Source organism: Taurulus bubalis (genome assembly GCF_910589615.1).
Source record: "Taurulus bubalis genome assembly, chromosome: 4".
In the NCBI taxonomy this organism is placed as follows: Eukaryota; Metazoa; Chordata; class Actinopteri; order Perciformes; family Cottidae; genus Taurulus; species Taurulus bubalis.
The window spans coordinates 25,146,185-25,166,358 of record NC_136592.1 but is presented as its reverse complement, the minus strand read 5'-3'; the positions used below and the strand labels follow the sequence as shown (position 1 = coordinate 25,166,358).

Sequence of the window (20,174 nt, the reverse complement as noted above, 5' to 3'; positions counted from 1 at the left end):
TCTCTATCTCATGAGTAAAAATAGAGCTGCAGCTATTTAAAGCAACAATGTGCTGTTGATGTGGCATGTTTCCTCTCAAGCCACACGCTGCACATTTGCACCCAGTCTTGAAGGAGTGAACAGTGCTTTTTGGATTTTTTGGTCAGCGTGATGCTTGTTCGGTAATGGTGGTAATAAGTATCCCAAAGAAAATACAATTAATAACCATGTGAAAGGAAGTTGGGAGCTATTTATTTCTGCTGAGATTGATTATCCACACAGTGCAGCTGCACACAGCACAGCAGAAAACAAAAATATGAACCTCTTGTGAAGTTGACAACTTCAAGACGGCGTCATTGACAAGACAATGGAGCAGTTGGTGGCTGAGGAAGATGATGCCATAGTTATTGTTTGGAGGTTGTAAGGTGGTTTCCCTTGATCCAGTGCAAGATTGTTTTCACAAAACTGAATCATTTGGAGCTTTAAGGTTCAAAGCTGGAATCTAGAGGATCCCAAAAAACCCCAGAGAGGATGTGAGGAATAATGGTCGCTTCCTCTGTGTATTATTGTCTGTTAATTCGAAGGCTACTCTGTCAGTGAATTTCCTTTCCTGACATTCTGTCCTCTGATAGCACCTCCAGTAGCTGCGTATGTGCTCATCAATGACAGACAAGGAGTCAGTTTGCTTAACCACTAACTAGGTGGCAGTAATAACATGTTACCTGATACAAGGAAACAGCATCTGGTCATTCAAAACATCTGCAAGATGTTCAAACTTCCTGCAACTCTGCATTAAAAATATCTGGCAGGATTTATTTATATGAAAATGTTCCATAATGTTAACAGTGTAATTAAGCTACTCATATTAATAATATTGACGAATAATGACCAAATTGAACCTGAATGAGATTTAACAGGTTATTCCAAATAACCTCATTCTTGTACTCCTGCTACAAAAATAAAAAGTTGTCGACACCTTCACATTCACTACTGTTTCCTATGCTATGGCCTCATTATCTGACATAAAAAATGTTTGTTTGTAGCATTTAGAAAATACAAAACCTGAAATCTGAAGTCGTACACGACAACAGAAGTTACGAGAAAACAACAATAAACACAATTTTTAAAGTCTTAGACAATGATCTCACTTTTGCAGATGACACATTCAGGCATGTGCATCATCAATGTAGAAGGGCAATGGAAACAGGGAAAACAGTTAGCCTGGTATCTGCCTAGCACAGGGGTCAGCAACCTTTCCTATCCAAAGAGCCATTTTGCCCTTTTTTCCAGACAAAAAAATGTGTCTGGAGCCGCAAAAGCTATTTGACATCACAGCTTCTGAAGTGTTATATATAGTCATAATATATATACAAAAAACTATAGTTTGTTGTATTTATTAAATTATAGAACAAGAATAAAGACAATTTTTGACATTGTATTGCTATTTTACCTGTTCATAACTATCAAACTCTTATGAAGAGGAGACAAAAATAGTCATGTGTCGGCTACATTGAGATCAATTAAAAGCACAACTATGCAAACCTTGAATACTGCCCATAAATGTGGCTCATGTGGTAGAGTGTTTGCCCTGTAATCACAAGGTAGCAGGTTCAATCCCTGTCTTCACGTGAGTTTTACATTTTAAACGCATATCTTTTGCTACGTGAGCTCCGCAAACAGAGGAGGACGGATCCGTCTTTACTAGCGGACGCCTCAGGGTCTCATGAGCTGCCACAGAACCAGCAGCAGTAGTGGAGTCTGGAGACTTGATCAGCTTCCTTAAAGTATATTTACTTTGCTCAGTTTACTGCAGCAGTTGAGGAATCGCTCTTCTGCAGCTTGACACCTTTCAGCAGATGCGTGTTCTGGAAGAGTCTTTCAACATTACATTTTTAGTTTTTTGGTAATTTCTCACCACATATCAAGCAGACAGGTCAGCAGCATCGTTGGCAGTGAAAGCAAATGAATACGTCCACGCACAATTAAACGCTCCACTTTCCTCCGTGACTTTTCTTTTTTATTTATTTATCCGTTAGTAATTAGTAGTTAGTAGTAAAAAGTAATCCGTTAGAGTAGCCACCTGCAGGGAAAGAGGCTTGACAGCTACGTGACAGGATGTGATGCACATTTTAGTTAAAGAAATATTTAAACATTTATTTTGATTTTTAGAGAACCAATATTACCTAAAACTCCAAGATAAGAGGAATTCCCTTTGAAAATTTTTCCACTGGGCAAAAAAAAAAAGAATAAAATATATATATTTTTTTGTCAAAGCCTCAGGGAGCCGCAACAGACAGGCTAAAGATTTGTGGACAGAAAACATAAAACAGGATATAACATGCTAATTGGTACATAGGCTAAGCTAACTGTCGCCTAACTAGGAGATCAAATGGGTGGAAAATGTGAATGAAACTATAATTCAAACGTGGATTTTGATGCCTGGAAATGTTGATGTTATCGTCACATACTTACAATGTTCATGACGGCCAGGACGTAACTTTCCACAGCTTTGCTCCCATGATGCTCCACCATTTTAGCGTCGGCCACCACCAGCGTTTCTACCCACTTCTCTTTGCTGACTGAGCGTTGACGAATTCTCTTCCTTCGTCTCTGCTGCCGGTGCTCCCAGCGCTCCCGCTGCCTCTCAATGTCTTCGAAACTTTGATGAGAATCTGAATATGGGAGACATTTAATTACAATTACACGTTAATATAGTAGGTGTCTTACTTTGTCATCAATTTAACTTAAAATTGTGTTGTTCCTTGTTTGTGAAGGAAGAACACAAACAGAAACAACATCCGTTGTCATTTGAGCCAACATCAGTGTCAATGAAACAAATTATGGAATAAATTGCCTCAAACCACATAGAAATATACACACTAATAACTTTATGTAGCTTTAAGCCATTTCTCATTTATATCAACACTCTCGCTGTAGCTTTAAGACATTTCTCATTAATCTGAGCAATAACAGTCTGCAGCCTGAGAGCATGAGCGTTCAGCTCGGTGCGGGCAGGTTTATCAGGCCACTGTGTGCATCATTACATGTGTCATAATATATCCATCAATCTGTCCATTCATCTATGGAATGGTAACGCTGATTCTTTGTACTTCTATTTCTTTCTGTGAGCAGTGTCGTTTACATCAGCAGGAGCCTAAAAAGGAAAACATAATTAATCTGATATCCAATGGCGATTGGTTCTTTAAAAAATGTTAAAACTGCCACTTATATCACACACATGGGTACATTGATGTCCGGAAGAGAATGAAAAGGCTTTTTTTTTTTTTTTTACTGATTTATGTGGCAAACACGATGCAAATTCTTAATTATTCACAAACTCAAAGCACATTTTCTCTCCAGGAGGCTCAACATATTTTCAAGGTCAGACTTTGAAGTAGTGGAATCATGAGAATTCCACTCAGAAATAAGTTTTTTAAAACTTGGTACAAACATGTTTGTGCGCGTGTGTGTGGTGAACATAAAATGTGACTTACTTGTGATTCCACAGGTACCGTTGAGAGGTTGTTTCCCTGAGACGGGCTGCACCACTGGACTCCAGGAGGGAGGGGACACTTGGCGTTTGTAGATGGCGTGGGATTGTGGCGCCAAGGCGTCATCGCTCGACTTCTCCAGAGGACGAATGAAGAACTCTTCATCGGACACCTTGAACAGTCCCGTCTGAAGAACAAGAAGGGCTGCAAGTCAGTTCTCTTCATCTCTTTTTACTTCTATTTATAAAAAGAGCTTAAAATGTCAATGACATTTTCAAGCCAAACAATGTACTTTGTGTATTTCATTTGATCTTCTGCCACAATAGATTACAGTACCTTACCGTAGAGCTGCGATAATTAGTCAATAGTTGACCCAAAGAAAATGAACCACTAAACTATTGTGATTTTTATAATTGCTGCTTCCAGTTAATTTAATATTTTGGAGGTTTGGACTGTTGTTCGGACAAAACTAAACATTGTTGTCACCTTTTGCTCGAGAACATTGTGACGCCTATTTTTCATTACTTCTTTTCTGTTGTTTTATACACCAAGTGATTCATCAATTAAACAACAAAATAACCGTCAGATTAATAGATAATGAAAAAATTATTGACAGCCATACATAAATATGTATTCCAAAACAAACTTTATAATATATTATTATTGACAACAACACAGTATTTTATGTATTACTATCTCAATATAAATCAATATAAATAAAACCACTGCAGTATTTCTTCTTTATTGCAGATTATTTTCATATTGAGTGACTGCTACACCAACTCACCACATCCTGCAGATGCTTCACAGTTTAAGCTTTTGAGGGAAAGGAAGTGTCCTTTATCTGTGAAGTGGTTGCATTCAGTGAGTGTTTTCAATACTGAAATGATATTGAACTGGGTAATCTTTCCATGTTTTCCTTTGTTTAAACAATATATACAATATTTCGTCTTTAAAAGCTAAAAGTAAACACTGATTCGTCTCCAGCACGCAGAAACTAAATGAGGAAGCTTCCTGTAAACAGTAGAAACAGCCTGATGTTTTTTTGGTTTTGCCTGTCACCATCCAGGGCGCGACTGACAAAGGAGAAAGATCAAATGTCACATAAATTACTGCACCCTAAACCACGTTGCCACGGTGCTCCAAAATATTCCAGTAGCCCCACTCTTTTTTTTCTGTTGACCAGCCTTTGGCCTATATTTAATTCTGGTCCACCTTCTGCTCCCATCAGCTCTGCCTTCAGCTCCAGTGGGACTCTGTGACTCTGACAGACAGCACGATGTACAGTAGCACATGGGGAAAGTGGAGTAGGGCAAGACTGCTGTGTCGCAACATGGGTTCTTCTGTGCTTACGCTATTTTGAGTGCATAAGTATGGCAAAATGCAGCGCACTATGAGCAGTGTTGAGAAAGGTCACGCTTCCTAAGCGCAAGCTCTAAATTCACTTCACGCAGATTCAAAAGATCTCGTTCACGTTAATGGTTCACAAAAAATGAGCAAGTTCACATTTATTTCTTCTGTTTTTTCTTTTAAAGTGATCAGATGCGATGGCGTTTAATTAGTCTTTTTCATATATACAAACACACATAGTGTGTGTGTGTGTGTGTGTGTGTGTGTGTGTGTGTGTGTGTGTGTGGTTAAGAGATTCGACATTTCTCAAGATCTTCAACAACAATTTTGTGCATGTGAATAAATTACTTGAAACTGTCTCAAAAAACTGTGTACCTGCAGTAACTCTAAAACATTAATTGGTAGCCATGTTTTTGCAGGATTTCACAATATCTGCAAAACAGCATTATTAGACTGCTTTCCTTCATGTGCCGCTCTGCTCTGTAAATAATCCTTGCACTGTTTGTTTGTTTGTGCTGTGAATCTCTGTAAATATCAAGTAGTCTCTGCCTCACTGGCAGCAGCAAAACCTCTGAAACATTTATTCCACCAGTAACTCAATGAGTTCTTACAATATTGTATTTTAAGAAAACCGGTAGACTTTAACAACTCTGATATTTCCACGATAAAAGCATTTGTACGTCCCAATTTTTCCAAGTAAAAAATAAAGGAAGATATCCATTCGACATTAATAGTTCAGCGACACAGTGTCCCTTTTGTCTGAACAAATTGCACAGGCTTTGGTTGACACGTGGATATTTGCTTTGATACTATAAATATAGTAAAACCTGCCTTTGTACACCATCCCATACATATATGTGCATGTTTAGACCAAAAAGAGCCATTGTGCATCCCAACAGCATGTCAAGTAATAAGCTCTTTGATTAATGACGTAGTAGATTTACTTTTCTTTAATGTTGAGGACTTTTAAAATATCACAGAAATACTCATTGCAAATGCTTGAACACGAATGAAAAATTTGTAACAGTAATCAAGACGCAAGAGAAAAAAATTATACAAGCGTTTTCAAAAGAAAAATCTAATGCATTGGCATGTTTTAATGTGCAGCTACAGATTCTGGAAAAAGGGCTTTTGGCTGATTTTTCCACAACAATTTAGATCCTAACCTGGATTCCTAACCTCCTCAGTAATCAGACACAGCAGTTTGGGATGGGAGGTGCTGCTCCACCGAGTGTAGACCAAATGCTCTCAACGTCCACAGGGGCGTGTGCTGTCTCTTTCAATGCTTCTTTAGTTGTACACAGTTATGTCAGTAATCACTAGTTGTTTCAGAAAATAACTGCTAATGTAGTTCTTTGATTGGTGGATGACTCCTGCCACAGTGCAACAACTGTGCTATGATAGACTTATAATAGACGTATATGTTATGTACGTTTTTTAAACCATAGATATTACATAATTCTAATCAGCATTCTTCATGAATTATTGAGTTATGGCCAAACAACATGTTTAGTGAGGTCACAGAGATCTTTGACCACCAGAATCAGTTCAACCGTTGGTGCAAGGTAGGGTGGGATGGATGTGAGGTCACAGCGACCTTGAACTTTGACCTCAAAATCAAAGCAGTTCATCCTTGAGTCCAGTTGGACGTTTGTGCCAAATTTGAAGTAATTCCTGGCAGGCATTCCTGAGATATCATATTCAGGAGAATGATCCGGACAGAAGTACATACTGTACGTCGGCTGGCCAACCCATGAACATACACAAACAATACAGAAAATAATCTGTAGGCCTCTCTCTTCTCTATGTCATCAGTATTCATCACTCCTCCACCACAAAGACACCACACGTAATATTTGATTAATCACAGACAAACATTACTGCTGGTCTCAGGTTTACCAAAGGCTTCGGATAATCACATTGATAAACAATCAACCCAAATGTATAGACAAAAAATCAAGGAGTCTTTTAGGACCAAACAGAGGAACGGTCATAATTGGCCACAGCAGTCACCTGACTTCAATCTAGCTGATCATCACTCGCTGTACACCGGACTGAAGCCAAAAAGCCCCAAAACGAGCGAGGAGCGAAGCTGGCTGCTGCACAGAGCTGGCAGAGCCCCACCAATGTGGAAACCATGTGTCCGCTGAAAGGAAGACATTCAGAAAGTGAATGTCTGCAAAGGATTAACAATTAATTATGGAAGGAAATGCCTTTGAAGTTTATTTTTGTGTGTCGGATACCTTTTTGGTCTCCTCTAAAAACATGTGAATTAGTGGGATTAGTGCTTGTATTTTAAACGGTCTACGTCAAGAGTCCACTACATTTAAGGAACTCGTGGAGTTTTTGACCTTGATTTTCTCATGAGCGGGTCCCCATTTTGTTTGGCCCATGCACATGCGTCCTAGTACACGGTCCTGCCAATGGTTTCCCACTATTCCTCAGACCGGGGAGTCGATTGATTAAAGCCAACATGGATATAAACAATGCAGGGTTTGAAGTACCTTTTAAAAATAAATGACACATATTGTGAGAGGAAGGACATGTATTCAACACGTTTGTTAGACCCAAAGGATTCACATAAGTGTTTCTCACATTTTGATGAGAAACACCGAATATAAAAAGATAACTTTTGTTTCTCTGCGGGAAACCTCCACCTTCAGCTGCTCATTACAACAGCCAGCTCCTCCAGTGAATCATGCTGCTGAGCTTTATAGATGCAGACCGCACGCAGACAAGGTCAAGATGTTCGCTGACTATTCAGCTCACATTAGAGTTGGTCAGACAGACATGTGATCTATTTAGAACTCTAATTGCATATCAACTGGCTCTGAACTAATGCAAGATGTGGCAATTCCAACTTCTCAAAATAGCTTTTGTCTTGAGATTGTTGTGTGTGAAAGCATCTGTAGCAAGTAACAGAAGGGTGCAGTGAGCCAAAACATGCAGCCTTTGATACTTCTGTTGGTTGAAATGCTTTCTGATGATAAGTTCAGACAGCAAAGCCAAGACGCATGTTTCAACAGCTATGAGCTGGAGAAAATATCTGTACACATAGTGGGAATATAGAAACAGGAGGAGGTGTCTAGTTCTGACAGCTAAGATGACAAACAGCGAAGTGGGTCATGGTTAACGAAAAAAAAATGATTAAAAGGTGGGAAAACAATTGCCTCTGTCCAGGTTTAGAGCAGATAAAGCTACAATGACATGTAGGGAGCGTCGGCTTTAAACAACATGGATGGTGTCAAAGGTGGTGGTGCTGCTGCTGCTGCTGAATGATTGCATCCATGTGCCCGTTTCAATTTGATTATTCCCAGCAAGTCAACGAAGAATGACCGTGACAGGAACATGAAAGTGACACTACGTTCTTTAGATCTCAACCCGACGAAGTTTCGTTCAGACGCAGGGGAATTTGACGGATGGATTTGAGACAAAAAAACTGCCGGAAGTTCGTGATGCTCTGGAGACGGCACAGAGTAGTGTTTACCTCAAGCAATTCAGATTGCATTCACACGACAATCCAATTCCACAAAGACAACCTCCTCTGGTGCACTACAATGCAGCCTCTGAGTTGAATCAGAATCCTGTTTACTGTTATGGAGAAAGGTGTTGATGAATGGCAAAAACAATATTCTCAAGGAATTTCAACCGAATTAAGTGGCCCTTTCTTTTCTTACATCTTGAAGGCTACGCTTGTTTACTTTAATTTCAGTGTGCGAGTCTGGCGGTCGATAAAATTCCCACCAGGGTTGGCTCTACAGCTGAATAAGGTCAAACGTATAGAGTAAAAACAGAGAATTAAAATAGAGCCGTCTCAGTGGGGATTCGGTGCACTTGAAGCAACATATTTTACTTTCCAGATAAATCTATAATGAATAATGTGCCATGTTCAGAGTGGCAACTTAAAGGGCTAGTTCGGATTTTTTTGAAGTACGGGGGCTCCTTAGGGCTCCGCTTGCGTGACGGCGCTGTGGGTCGGTGGGCCGATATCAGCGGTAGCCGCGGTGCATTAACAAGCAGTGGGAAACAACAGAGAGACTCATGTGCACGAACACGCGCGCACGGCCGTACCGGCTACCCAAGCAAAACACAGAGAAGCTCCTCTATATCTTTACATAGTTGTGTACTGCTATACTAATCAATCTCTGTATAGCCCTCTCTGAATGAGGGCCATTGTGTGTGTTGTGTGCTACAAGGAAATATGTTTGATAGTCATGGACCAGCCTAATATGGAGCAGTTTAACTGCAGCATTTGGATAATAAAAAAAGTGTGATTAAAAATAGTCTGTTGTCGATGTACAATCTCTGAACGCACCAAGGACCAGCGGTCTAAAAACGTGTTCCTTTATGAGCACTACATGGATGACTGGCTGCAACAGTCTTTGAACAGACTAAATGCACCGAAGGGAGTGTCACTTTGTTCTTCAGCCTCAACGGTAACACGGTGGAAGTGCAGTATACAATATCTGCTCCACTGCTTGCAAACATCATGTTTAACGGGGAAAACTGTGTACATCCAGAGGCTGGAGTTATGATCTTAAGCTCCAAGTCTGGATAGACGTAAACTTCCGATACCTATGTTTGGTGGAAAATACATCCAGGGTGTGTAGCTGTCTGAAAGGCCCTTAAGTTGTCAGGTCTGAACATCTGTCTGCAATTTTGATATGAATTCCTCATAACGATACAGCCCTCTGTAACACCTCTATGTTAAACTTGAAATGCATTTTTGACACAACCTCCAATTGGACTTTTTAAAAGTTACTCACCAGTCCATCACAGGTGCTTATGGCTGCACTTCCTTTACCGATGGCCTCACCCCACACCTCACCTAAGAAGTGGCACTGGGAAGACCCAGCAGGACGAATCTGGGCCCCGTCCAGGCCGCCATACCTCCTCTCCGTCAGGAAGCCTGGGGCCAGCAGGCTGTTGAGGGTGAGGTTAAAGTGCAAACTGTGGCCGCCGTGCCACAGCTGGTAGAAAACTCGATCTACGTCTGCTGGTCTCTCTGAGGCTTCCCGTCGCTGTACACGGCGAGCATGGTGAGACAGGAAGTTGGACAGGAAGTGACCTCTGGCATCCACTCTAGTGGGGTGAACCACTTCATACGGAGGCAGATCCTGCAGAAATCTCTCTGTCGAAGCCATGGTGGGAAGAGAAGATGTGAGAGAAGATGTTCATAAATCATGGGAAAGAGGAGGGTGATTCAATAATTAAAAGTGTCTGTAAAGGCGTAAACAAAAGTGGGGAAGCTCTAAACAAACCCATATGTGTGTCTCATCTGTCTTTTTTTAAATGTTTGAATACAGCTGCAATGTATAGAGAGACCGATAGAGGAACATTGGATTCTTGTCTACTATTCTCCTCCGACTTTCCACTCTCATGAGCAGCCGGTTTGATAAAGTTGGGGAAATTCATGACCCTGATAAAAATATCCTTACTTAATTTCCTGTACTGAATTAGCAGCACGCAATTCATGTATGGGTGAAGAAAATGTGAGGGATTACAAGCAGTCTGCTCTTCTCAGTGCTATTCCGCCTAGTGCACAATAGTCCCATAACATGCATTCAAATGTTCCCAGTTTATTGTCCATCGGAGTCTTATTATTAACATTGCATATCTTTTTCATTCAGTTCATTCCATTAAGTGATTATAAACTCATGACCACTGACTTGTTGCCATCTATTTAGTTTTTGCTTCTACTATTGTTGGAAATCTATCCGACATACTGAAGGCATTCAGGGATAAAAGTGAATACACGTTAAGTGGCCTTACAGAAAATAAAGACTTTCAAACATGAAGGTTTCCTCGCTCTTCATTTAATTAAACATTCCAAGCAGCTGGTTTCCAAACACATTTAAATCACATATTTCTGCACTGATGTATTCATGGAAATATATGCACAGATGATCCCGTGCAAAGAGTTTGACCCTATTTTACCTCATCACAAAGCTGTGTGTGAAATCTCTTGTTTGCCTTTGGCTCCTTTTCTTTTAAATGACGTTAAGCTATGATGGCACAATGAAGGTTCAGGGAGGACCTTGACAGATGTGACAGCGTACAAGATATGATATGACAACCTCCTAGTGAAAATCCTCTTGACAGAACACCTTGAAATGTAACTATAAAGTATCCTTTTAATGCATTATGTATCTTCATGAGGCTTATTCATCTTACATGAATGTAACTGTTCATATATCCAGTAAACACACTTTGTATCAACAAAGCTGCAGCTGCAAGAGTCCTTTTGGTTTCCTCTATTCAAAAAACATCTGGTCAGAATCTTTGAAAAACATCAAAGATACTTGAAATGATCTGTCGCATAGACATTGATTGCTTAAAGTGGCTCTAAACAAGTTTTGTATGCTTTAACTTCTCTCTCATGAAGTAAATGTTGATTACACAATGTAATGGCTGCAGAATAACAACACCCTCTGCGTTGAGAGAGTTCCCGATAAGCTTTTACTATGCGATTCCGTCCACCACCTGGTACAATCTCCCGGGAAATGAAGGCTCCATTAACGGTGCATTAAAGTGCATTAACCAAAAGTTACAATTTAAAAGTTGTCGTTTTTTTATGTAAAACATGTGCAGGATTCAAACTTCAACTCAGCATAATATTCCTGGAAACAATTTTATTTATAAAAAAAAATAATCATAGCTGCCATCAGTCAGTTGGCTTATCTGTCTTTCATAATGTGTATTTGAAGAAGCTTGGTTGTACTTGTATTTACTTGACAGAAGGCTATGCAGCCTCAGTGGATATGCCATTTAGTTCAATTGGTTTTTCAGAACAAGGAGTTTATCCATATGTAATAATTCCATGTAGCATCTTAATTAACAAAATCCACACAGTGCTATTGCAGATTTGACGTACGCAGCTGTGCTCCACGATGCAGGTCGACAAGCAATTATTTGCCCTGAGGAAAGGAAAAGGAAGTGAAATTTAGAGAAACCATCACTTTCCAAAATAAGACAATTTGAAGAAAACGGCAGTAGATGCGTAAGCAGCTCGGCTTGGAGGAGGGAATCAACAATGTGGGGAAAACACAACAAACTTGTTTCACCAAGTCGTGTACAAAGAGGCCGAAGAATGACGATTGGTACTCGGATGGCTGTTTCCTCTCCCAACGTATACATGTGTTATTATAATGAATAAGATGATACATTTCTGTATCAGCGACGTTTATCATCTGAAATCATTACTGCCTGAGTGGGGAATCCCCTCAGTGAAGCATCTTGGTCTATAACATGTTGGGAGCCAAGACAATAGAGGCTTGATTCTCTGGTGCGATGAGAACCATGGCCTTAGAGTGATACACTTTGCAAAGTAGAATGGAAACCGGCTCTATTGTGAGAAAGATGATGCATCCTGTAGATACCCAAAGACACATTCTGTTTCCTGACCTTCACCGGCGAGGTCAGAGGACATGTGTCCGATGCACTGGGAGTCTGAGCGTTGGCTCACGGGCAGGGCAAATACACAGAGACTAAACCTCTGATGAGTCAATGGAAAGGAAGTCTCTGCAGCTCCCCAGGCTAAGCTGCAAAACCTTGGGTTTAATTGCTATGGTCGGAAGAAAACTTTGCAAACACAAGTCACAGCTGGCCTCCCCTCCACAGTGAGGACTGCTGGCCTGGGGTTGAGCTCAATTAGATGCGCTCTGAAACAAATGTGCACAACAACACAGCAGCCAAAACACCAGAGGACGTGGCGATATCCCGGATCCAAAGTTTCACGTGTTTAGTTGCATGCTTACTGACCTGGTGCATGTGATAATCCCAAAGTGTTGCCGTTTTCCAGGAGCGTCAGAAGTGCGATGAAGAGGTGAATGGGAGAGACTCCGTGTCCAAAAGCGTGAACCCCGCAGTCCAAATGGGCCATGTTGTCAAGACGGCAGACTATATTTTGGGAACATTTAATAACGCCTTTCTAACAGCGCGTCGATTGTCAATTCAAATCCCTTTTCATCGGGGCTGGCTGCGCTCTTCGCTTTGTTGCGACCGCGCACTGAAGCTGTGACAGTCCCAACAAACTTCTCCACAAAGACAATCCACGCGCTGTCTTTGTTGCATCCTCGCTCTTTTCACCCTTGCTTGTGCGTCGGTGTTACTGTCTGCTTTGCGAGTAGCCGTCCCCTCTTGTCCTCCATCAGTCTCCACAGCCAAAGTGACAGTTTCAAAAAGTTTTTCCCCTGCAAACTTTCGTAGAGCCACCCCCACAGATGGGTGGACTCAAGACAATGGGCCATCTCTCCGCGGGTCTGCGGGCTTAAAGGGGAATGCTACTCCAAGAAATCCGATATCGCGCTTCAATCCAATTGGCTGATCCCACAACTGAGGTTATTCGGGTTTTCAGTGGGTCACACGAGGACCAGTCTCGATATTGTTGCGTTCACTTGGAGTCAGAGAATTGATGACAGCTCAGGGGCTTCGCTCCGAGCTTTACAAAAACCTTCTAGCACTTCAGTGAGGTTCTATGGAAGCCTGTTTCTGCCACAAAAAAAAGAGATACAAAGTCATAATTATGAGATAATAAAGTCGAAATTATGAGATAAAAAGTCATAATAATGAGATAAAAAGTCGAAATTATGAGATAAAAAGTCATAATAATGAGATAAAACTATGAGTTCTATCTCATATAGTTATATGAGTTATATCTCATTATTATGAGTTATATATCGTTGTTTTAAAAGTGGAATAAAGTCTGATTTGAAAAGATAATAATCATACACTCTACATTGTTTTACTTTGTTGTCATCCGTTTGAGTTGGCGCCCCCTCTAGCGGAAGAATGGAGGCACTGTGGACCACTGATGCAGGGTTAATACTTGTGCACATATGAAGCTGTCCATCAATTTCGATAATACTCCTCGGTTATTATATGTGAATGAATGAATGAAGCGCTTTAAAAGTACACTGGTTTTGGGGATAATCAATCAGCAAAGTCGTCCTATTGTGTTCGCTGCGATTGTAGTGATGTAATGATCAGTTCTGGGACTGAGGCTTTTCTGCTCCTGTCAAGTCTTGTGCGACCAATCGCGGCTCAGCAGCGGAGCGACACACCTGTATAAAAGCAGACTCAAATGGATGCGAGAAAGAGCTCGCGCCTGTACTGAGTTTACGTATAGCCGGTGCGCGCAGCCTAACGCTTGGTGTGAGTCCGGGTCCCTAACTTTGAACATGGATGATGTATTTAACCACAGCGGAGCATTTAACCGGAGTTCACCTGGCGCTGGGGAATTCAGTTTCGAGGACATCGACGTGAGCGCGGACGGCACTCCCGTCCTGAGGATACTCATCACCGTGGTGTACTCTGTAGTTTGCGCGGTGGGTTTGGTGGGGAATCTGCTCGTGTTTTTCCTCATGAGGTTACGACAAGGTCGGAAGAAGTCCACCATCAATGTTTTCATCACCAACTTGGCGGTGACGGACTTCCAGTTCGTGCTCACTCTGCCCTTCTGGGCCGTGGACACCGTGCTGGACTTCAGCTGGCCGTTTGGAGACACCATGTGCAAAATCATCCTCTCGGTCACCGTGATGAACATGTACGCCAGCGTGTTCTTTCTCACTGCCATGAGCGTGACCCGCTACTGGTGCGTCGCCTCGGCCCTGAAGAAGCAAGCGCACACGAGGTCCCGGTGCGTAAAGTGGGTGTGCGCGGTGCTGTGGGTGGCGGCCACAGCGGCCACGGCTCCGACATCTATCTTCTCCACCGTGACTGTGGTCGCCGGAGAGAAACTCTGCCTCCTCAAGTTCCCCGATGGGCCCGACTGGCTCGCCCTCTATCACATCCAGAAGATACTGATAGCCTTCATCATCCCGATGCTCATAGTGTGTGTCAACTACCTGATGCTCCTGCGCTTCGTGAGGCGGCGGAGCATGAACAGCAGCAACCCGAAACGGAGATCCAGAGTCACCAAGTCCGTCGCTGTTGTGGTTTTGTCCTTCTTCTGCTGCTGGATGCCAAACCACGCCATCACATTCTGGGGTGTCTTGGTCAAATTTAACGCGGTCGACTGGGATAAATCCTATTACATGGTGCACACGTATGTGTTCCCGGTCACTGTGTGCTTGGCGCACGCAAACAGCTGCTTGAACCCGGTGCTTTACTGTCTGATCAGGCCAGAGATCAGGAAGATGCTCAGTGGCTTGTTTTGGAAAAGAGTCTCCACTCCATCCATATCCAACAAGAGCGGTGCGACGCGCTATTTTACGCGGGGAGAAACCCAGGCAGTCGTGCCTCTCCAGGTTTTGGACAATTGCCAGTCCTCGTTGTCCATCATAGACCGTAAAGGCTTACCAAGCTCCAGCAGCATGACCCCGTACACCAGATAACTGCAGCCTGGTGAAAAATAGACTTTTCTTCTCTCTGGTTGTCCACCTGTAACCGTCATGACTCGTGCGTAATGCTTTCATATTCCAACATTGAAGATGTTTTATTACACGGTTAACCGTGCACTTTATCAAGTGGTTGTCATAATGACATGAACAATGTATACCAAGTGTTATCTGGCGTTTATTGAATTCCTACAACTGTCAAAACACCTCTTGTTGAGTGATGCACACGCTTACATCGCTTTCTCCTTTTCCTCCTTTAATTCAGCTGCATTATGTCCGTTGATTACATTTATGAAATGTTTGCCTTCACTGAGCAGCGGAGAGCCGGGTTTCACAGGGGCCAAACGTCTCCGAGCGGGAACCAAAGTGTGGACTCTCTGCAAAACATGGGATAAGTGAATTTCACAGAGCGTCTGCAATCATCGCCCAAGAAGATTGGCATGCAGCTTTTATTGTGTATTGTGTATGAAACTGACCTCCTCAAACATCTAAGCTGTGTTCAACCACTACTGTATGAACAAAAGAAGAGTGTATAGCCTACAGTAGGCATGATTATATATCCAATTAAAATGGAAGCCATCTCTGTCTCTATGTGTCTCTCATTACCACAGACAGACAGTTATAAACACCTGTGTGAGTATGTGTGCGTCTCACTCACACACATACGCACAAACACACACACACACAAAACACATTACCAGCCACACATGAACAGTTGTATTTCTAAAGGCCATTCCTTTGACTTTCAACAATAAAAAAACCCTCTTGTCTTTGTTGAGTTTGACATTTGAGCAATGTACAGATAATGTGGGCGGATATGGCGCACCTACTGCTGCACACTGATAAATCAATAAAATACTGCAGCTCCAAACATCATTTTCATCAACAGTGCAAGGCTCAGGTGAGAGCTTGATGTCGGCTGCAGAGAGGTCAGCTGTCACGTGGCATTCTGCAGGGGATCGGGTAAACTGAACGTTGGAGAGCCGGGGGAGTCTCCTGGTTGCAGGCAGCTGCTGACAGGTTTGTGTGCTAAGGAGTATTTTTTTTCTCCTCTTTGTTTTGTGTCCAGTGATGTTTACATTGTGTGCAAAATACAGACTTTTCCCTCAAGCACCAAGTGTTGGGAATTTATAAGTATCAGTCCCATATTGTTCATCTATTTGATCTCCTCGGGCAATTTTTATTTATATAACCTTGAATCCAGATGCATTTATGATCCTCGAAAGGAAAGGAAAAAAAATCCCCTAAAGCCTTTAACGATGATCAGAAAGGAAGAAAGCTGAGGAACTGAAGAGGAAAGTGCTTAATACAAATTGCTTGTTTTTTTTGTTTAATCTCAAGAGCACTTCTTCTTCAAACATTGTTACTTTTGTATAACAAAAATAATATTATGTTGAGTGACAGAGCACCTTCAAACCCTAGTGTGTGGTACTTTAAATCAGGACCCATTGCAAACATGTATTCATCTATTCTAAGTCATGACAAATTGGAATGATGGAATAAAGCACAAGGGAGATGTGTCATAGTCCTCTGCTGACTGCATGGTTACAGGGTGCACATGCGCACACACACACACACACACACACACACACACACACACACACACACACACACACACACACACACACACACACCTTCCAGAAAATTACATTTTCATTGCTGCGCTGTGTTCCAATTATACCTTAAAATTGTTTTAATATAATGAGCGACAATCATGCTGACAATAATCCCTATCAATCAGTTCACAACAGGTGTGAATTGTTTCTTTGCTTATTTCCCAAAGGTTTCCTTTTGGTTTGGCACTGAGCAAGACATCTCCACTCTCTGTTATTGACATTCAGCACATATGTCCTGTCTACTCACCCAAGTTTACTGGAGCTAGTAATCATGCAGTTAACAGAGCACAAAAATAACCAGAATAATTTTGTATGAAAATTATGTTATGGAGAACAAAATGCTGTACAAATAGTTCAACCAGACTGACGATAGAAAAGGCAGATTAGTACAACGATCTCTCTGAGTAACAGTTGAATAAGAATAAAAGTAATCAGCAGTCCTTGGTAAAAGAAACTGGAGTTTCGCAAAAAAAATGTAAGCAGACTGAAATAGAAACAAAGCAAAGCTATTCTCAAAACTCCACAATAGAAACAGAACAGCTGAACAATAGACAGACATATTGCAGTTTAAAACTCTTCAAAAACAGCTTCCCAGAATATTTAGAGCCCACATGCAGTGTTGTAGATAGTAGTAGTAAAATTATTTAAAGGTAACTTATTATACTTATGGTTTCTGGACTGGAAAACAAATTTAAAATGGAAGGTTATTTTGGGGGGAAATGGTTAAAACAATGTTCCCCACTAGCGTGTAACACTGTGGAGACATCCACTAAGTGTAAATCATTTAATAAACTATTTAAAATATAAATAATACATTTGGTGTCTGAATTATACTGTTGTTGTCTCTTCTAAAATATAAATTATTGAAGGGAAGAAGAAACCATTCTATTTGATAGGTGACTTTTGAATGATAGTGTCTCATGTCTCTATACTGCATCATGTTCTGCATGTTTACATAACCTCAATCTTTTTTTACATTACTTGACTGTGTTTTGTATACGTGGATGTATTTATCATCTTTTATGCTGTGTGTGTGCTGCATTCATCATTTAGTTTTGCCCTTTCTGAATCCTATTAAATTTGCCTCTACAACAATCTATTTCCTCCCTCAGGGATACATGTTTTCACCGTCGCACTATCAGCGGCAGATGATGAGAAGGAGTCGCCTGTCAAACCTGCATCCCTGAACACAAATGGCAGTTTCACTCCTCTTCACCATATGGCAGCTTGATCTGCCCATTTATCATTTTGTGGGGTGGGAATGAGCTTTGAGCGGCAGGTGGCTTCACACTCACTGTGGTGCCTGCAGCAAAATTGTTCTTTGTGATGCTGGAAGGAAACAGGTTTTCCAGATTTGAATTAGAACAGGACCCATGATGCAAACTAGTTAAATCTGTTTAATAATGGCTTTAAGCCACATATTATTTACTACATATTGTACACCTAAGCTTTGAAATTGGCAAAGCTTCTGTTCTGATATTTTGGATTCAAGACAAGTTAATCTTCAAAAACGTTTTCAATAAAAGAAATTGTGGTTGCCTGTATTAAAGACATTTATTATCATATATTTATTACCACAAATATAAAGATGATCCACTTTGATTATTCGCTTATACAACAGTGGATAAGGTCTAATCAAACCGTATGGCTGCAGTTTGAGAGCTATAACAACGCCCCTAACTGGTAAATGAAGAACGCGACAGAAATCGTTATCAAATGTTTTATAAAGAAGCATTTCACAGATGTTCAGTTCTGTTTCATCACCACGTAGAGCAGTGGCCTCTGAAGGAACTTTTTAAAGTGTGAGAAAATAGTCCAGTGTTGCAAAGTGGGGACTTTGAGTTTCAAAGTGGGGATTTTGAGTTTCAAAGACCAGAGGCAGGGAGGGTCAAACGAATTGATCGGTTGCATTACAGGAACTGTAGGATCCGGTGTTTCTGGAACTTGACCCAAACTGAGAACCAAAAGTTAGGAAGTCTCGACCTCTGCTGCTTTGATTTTGACCATTCTTTTTTAAACCAGAAAAGGCATCTAGTTTTTCTTGAGAAATCATAATTATACTCCTAATCTCTCTCTCTCTCCCCATCACCCAATGTATTACATTCATTGACATGATACTAATAAACAACACTCTCGTTGTCCAGGCTTCGTTTGTGCAGTTGAAACTCCTCGGGTGTTGATTACAAAGACATTCACAGACATATACACTGTTTTATTTGTAGGAATATTACAGCTCTTCACACATCATCAAACAGGACAAACTGACATTCGTTGGTAACACCAGGAGGGTGCTGACATACTGTAAGCAATGTGCATTTACTGGACTCGTCTTTAAGGCATCCGATTGTGATTTAGTTCCAGTTCCTCGTGAGAATTGCTTTGTTGAAATCTGTGATGCCTGCAGTACTTTCTGCACATCCTTTTGCTCTGATGCAGTGCATGTTAAAAGGCACGCAACGTCTCGTAACCGGGTCAGTGACACAAAGCCTGGTTGCTTAACTTTTAAAGTAATGCCATAAACCATGTGGAAAATACTGAAAACCATTATAATATTTGAAAGGGTATAAAAAGGTACTTGACTATTTACAAAATTCAAGTTAATTTTGTACAAAAGTGCATCAAATGTTTAATGTTTTCCAGGATGAAAATATTAAAAGAAAAGAAGTGAACTCTTAAGAGCGGATGCAGGTTAAGAAGATTCTTCGCTGTAGAAAAAGATCAAGAAACGTCTCCAAGTTAAACACTATGAATCTTCTTTGTACTCTGGCGACTTTAGTTCAGTTTTGCTTTCTCATAAATTATTATGCAAGTGAGCTGAACATCTTTTCAGCATCAAATTCAATATACAGTATCTTAGCTTTACATTTGTGGAAGCTTTTTGGGTGGCAAATCACCGCTGAGGTTTTTCATGTGTTTCAAAATTTACCATAAGAGTTAAATAAATACACATCAGGAAGAGACAAAAGAGTGATTGGCTAAAGCTTGCCTCTAGGGCAAATTGTGGACGAAAACTCTTGGGACAGATCATTCAAAAGCTCGCTCTATTCTTCTTTTCAAACGGACGGAAAAAAGCCCCAGGGCTCCAGCCTGAAGCCGAGGAAACGAGAGCTCAGAGATCTGTGGAGGTGCGACACGGCGGGCAGTGAATACACAGACGAAGAAGGCCCTAATGTCGCAACAGTGCAGGAACGCGAAGTGAGTGTGACAGTGCTGACTCTGGGGGGTGTCAGGGGTCATGGCGAGGGACAGATCCAGTGCACTGAATAAGCCTTGCTTCAGCGGTCATGCAGAGCCGTTTCTGCGGGGCCACTGTGGTGTCGGGGGTGCAGGGGGAGGTGGGTTGGTCCCTGAGTGTCGGGTCCCCTGTGGAAAAGGTGTCTGCTGGGGGCCCTCAGCCTGCG

The 20,174-nt window shown here is 41.4% G+C and overlaps 2 protein-coding genes across 2 annotated transcripts in view; one reads left to right on the top strand and one right to left on the bottom strand.

Annotated features, from left to right (window-relative positions):
• adamts7 (a disintegrin-like and metallopeptidase (reprolysin type) with thrombospondin type 1 motif, 7) overlaps positions 1 to 12,702 on the bottom strand; it is a gene marked incomplete at its 5' end in the record, with an annotated part of 52,500 nt that extends 39,798 nt beyond the window's left edge. Inside the window, 4 exons of the mRNA XM_079216798.1 lie at positions 2,452 to 2,651; positions 3,474 to 3,657; positions 9,587 to 9,951; positions 12,582 to 12,702. Of these exons, the coding sequence (XP_079072924.1) occupies positions 2,452 to 2,651; positions 3,474 to 3,657; positions 9,587 to 9,951; positions 12,582 to 12,702 (870 nt within the window). The remainder of the gene's footprint in view (positions 1 to 2,451; positions 2,652 to 3,473; positions 3,658 to 9,586; positions 9,952 to 12,581) is intronic.
• Positions 12,703 to 13,999: 1,297 nt separating this feature from the next.
• On the top strand, positions 14,000 to 15,154 carry LOC306735596 (relaxin-3 receptor 1-like; the record flags this gene model as incomplete). The annotated part of the gene is made up of 1 exon (XM_079217081.1): positions 14,000 to 15,154. One exon carries the CDS (start codon positions 14,000 to 14,002, stop codon positions 15,152 to 15,154), a length of 1,155 nt encoding a protein of 384 aa, XP_079073207.1.
• Between the last annotated feature and the right edge of the window lie 5,020 nt (positions 15,155 to 20,174).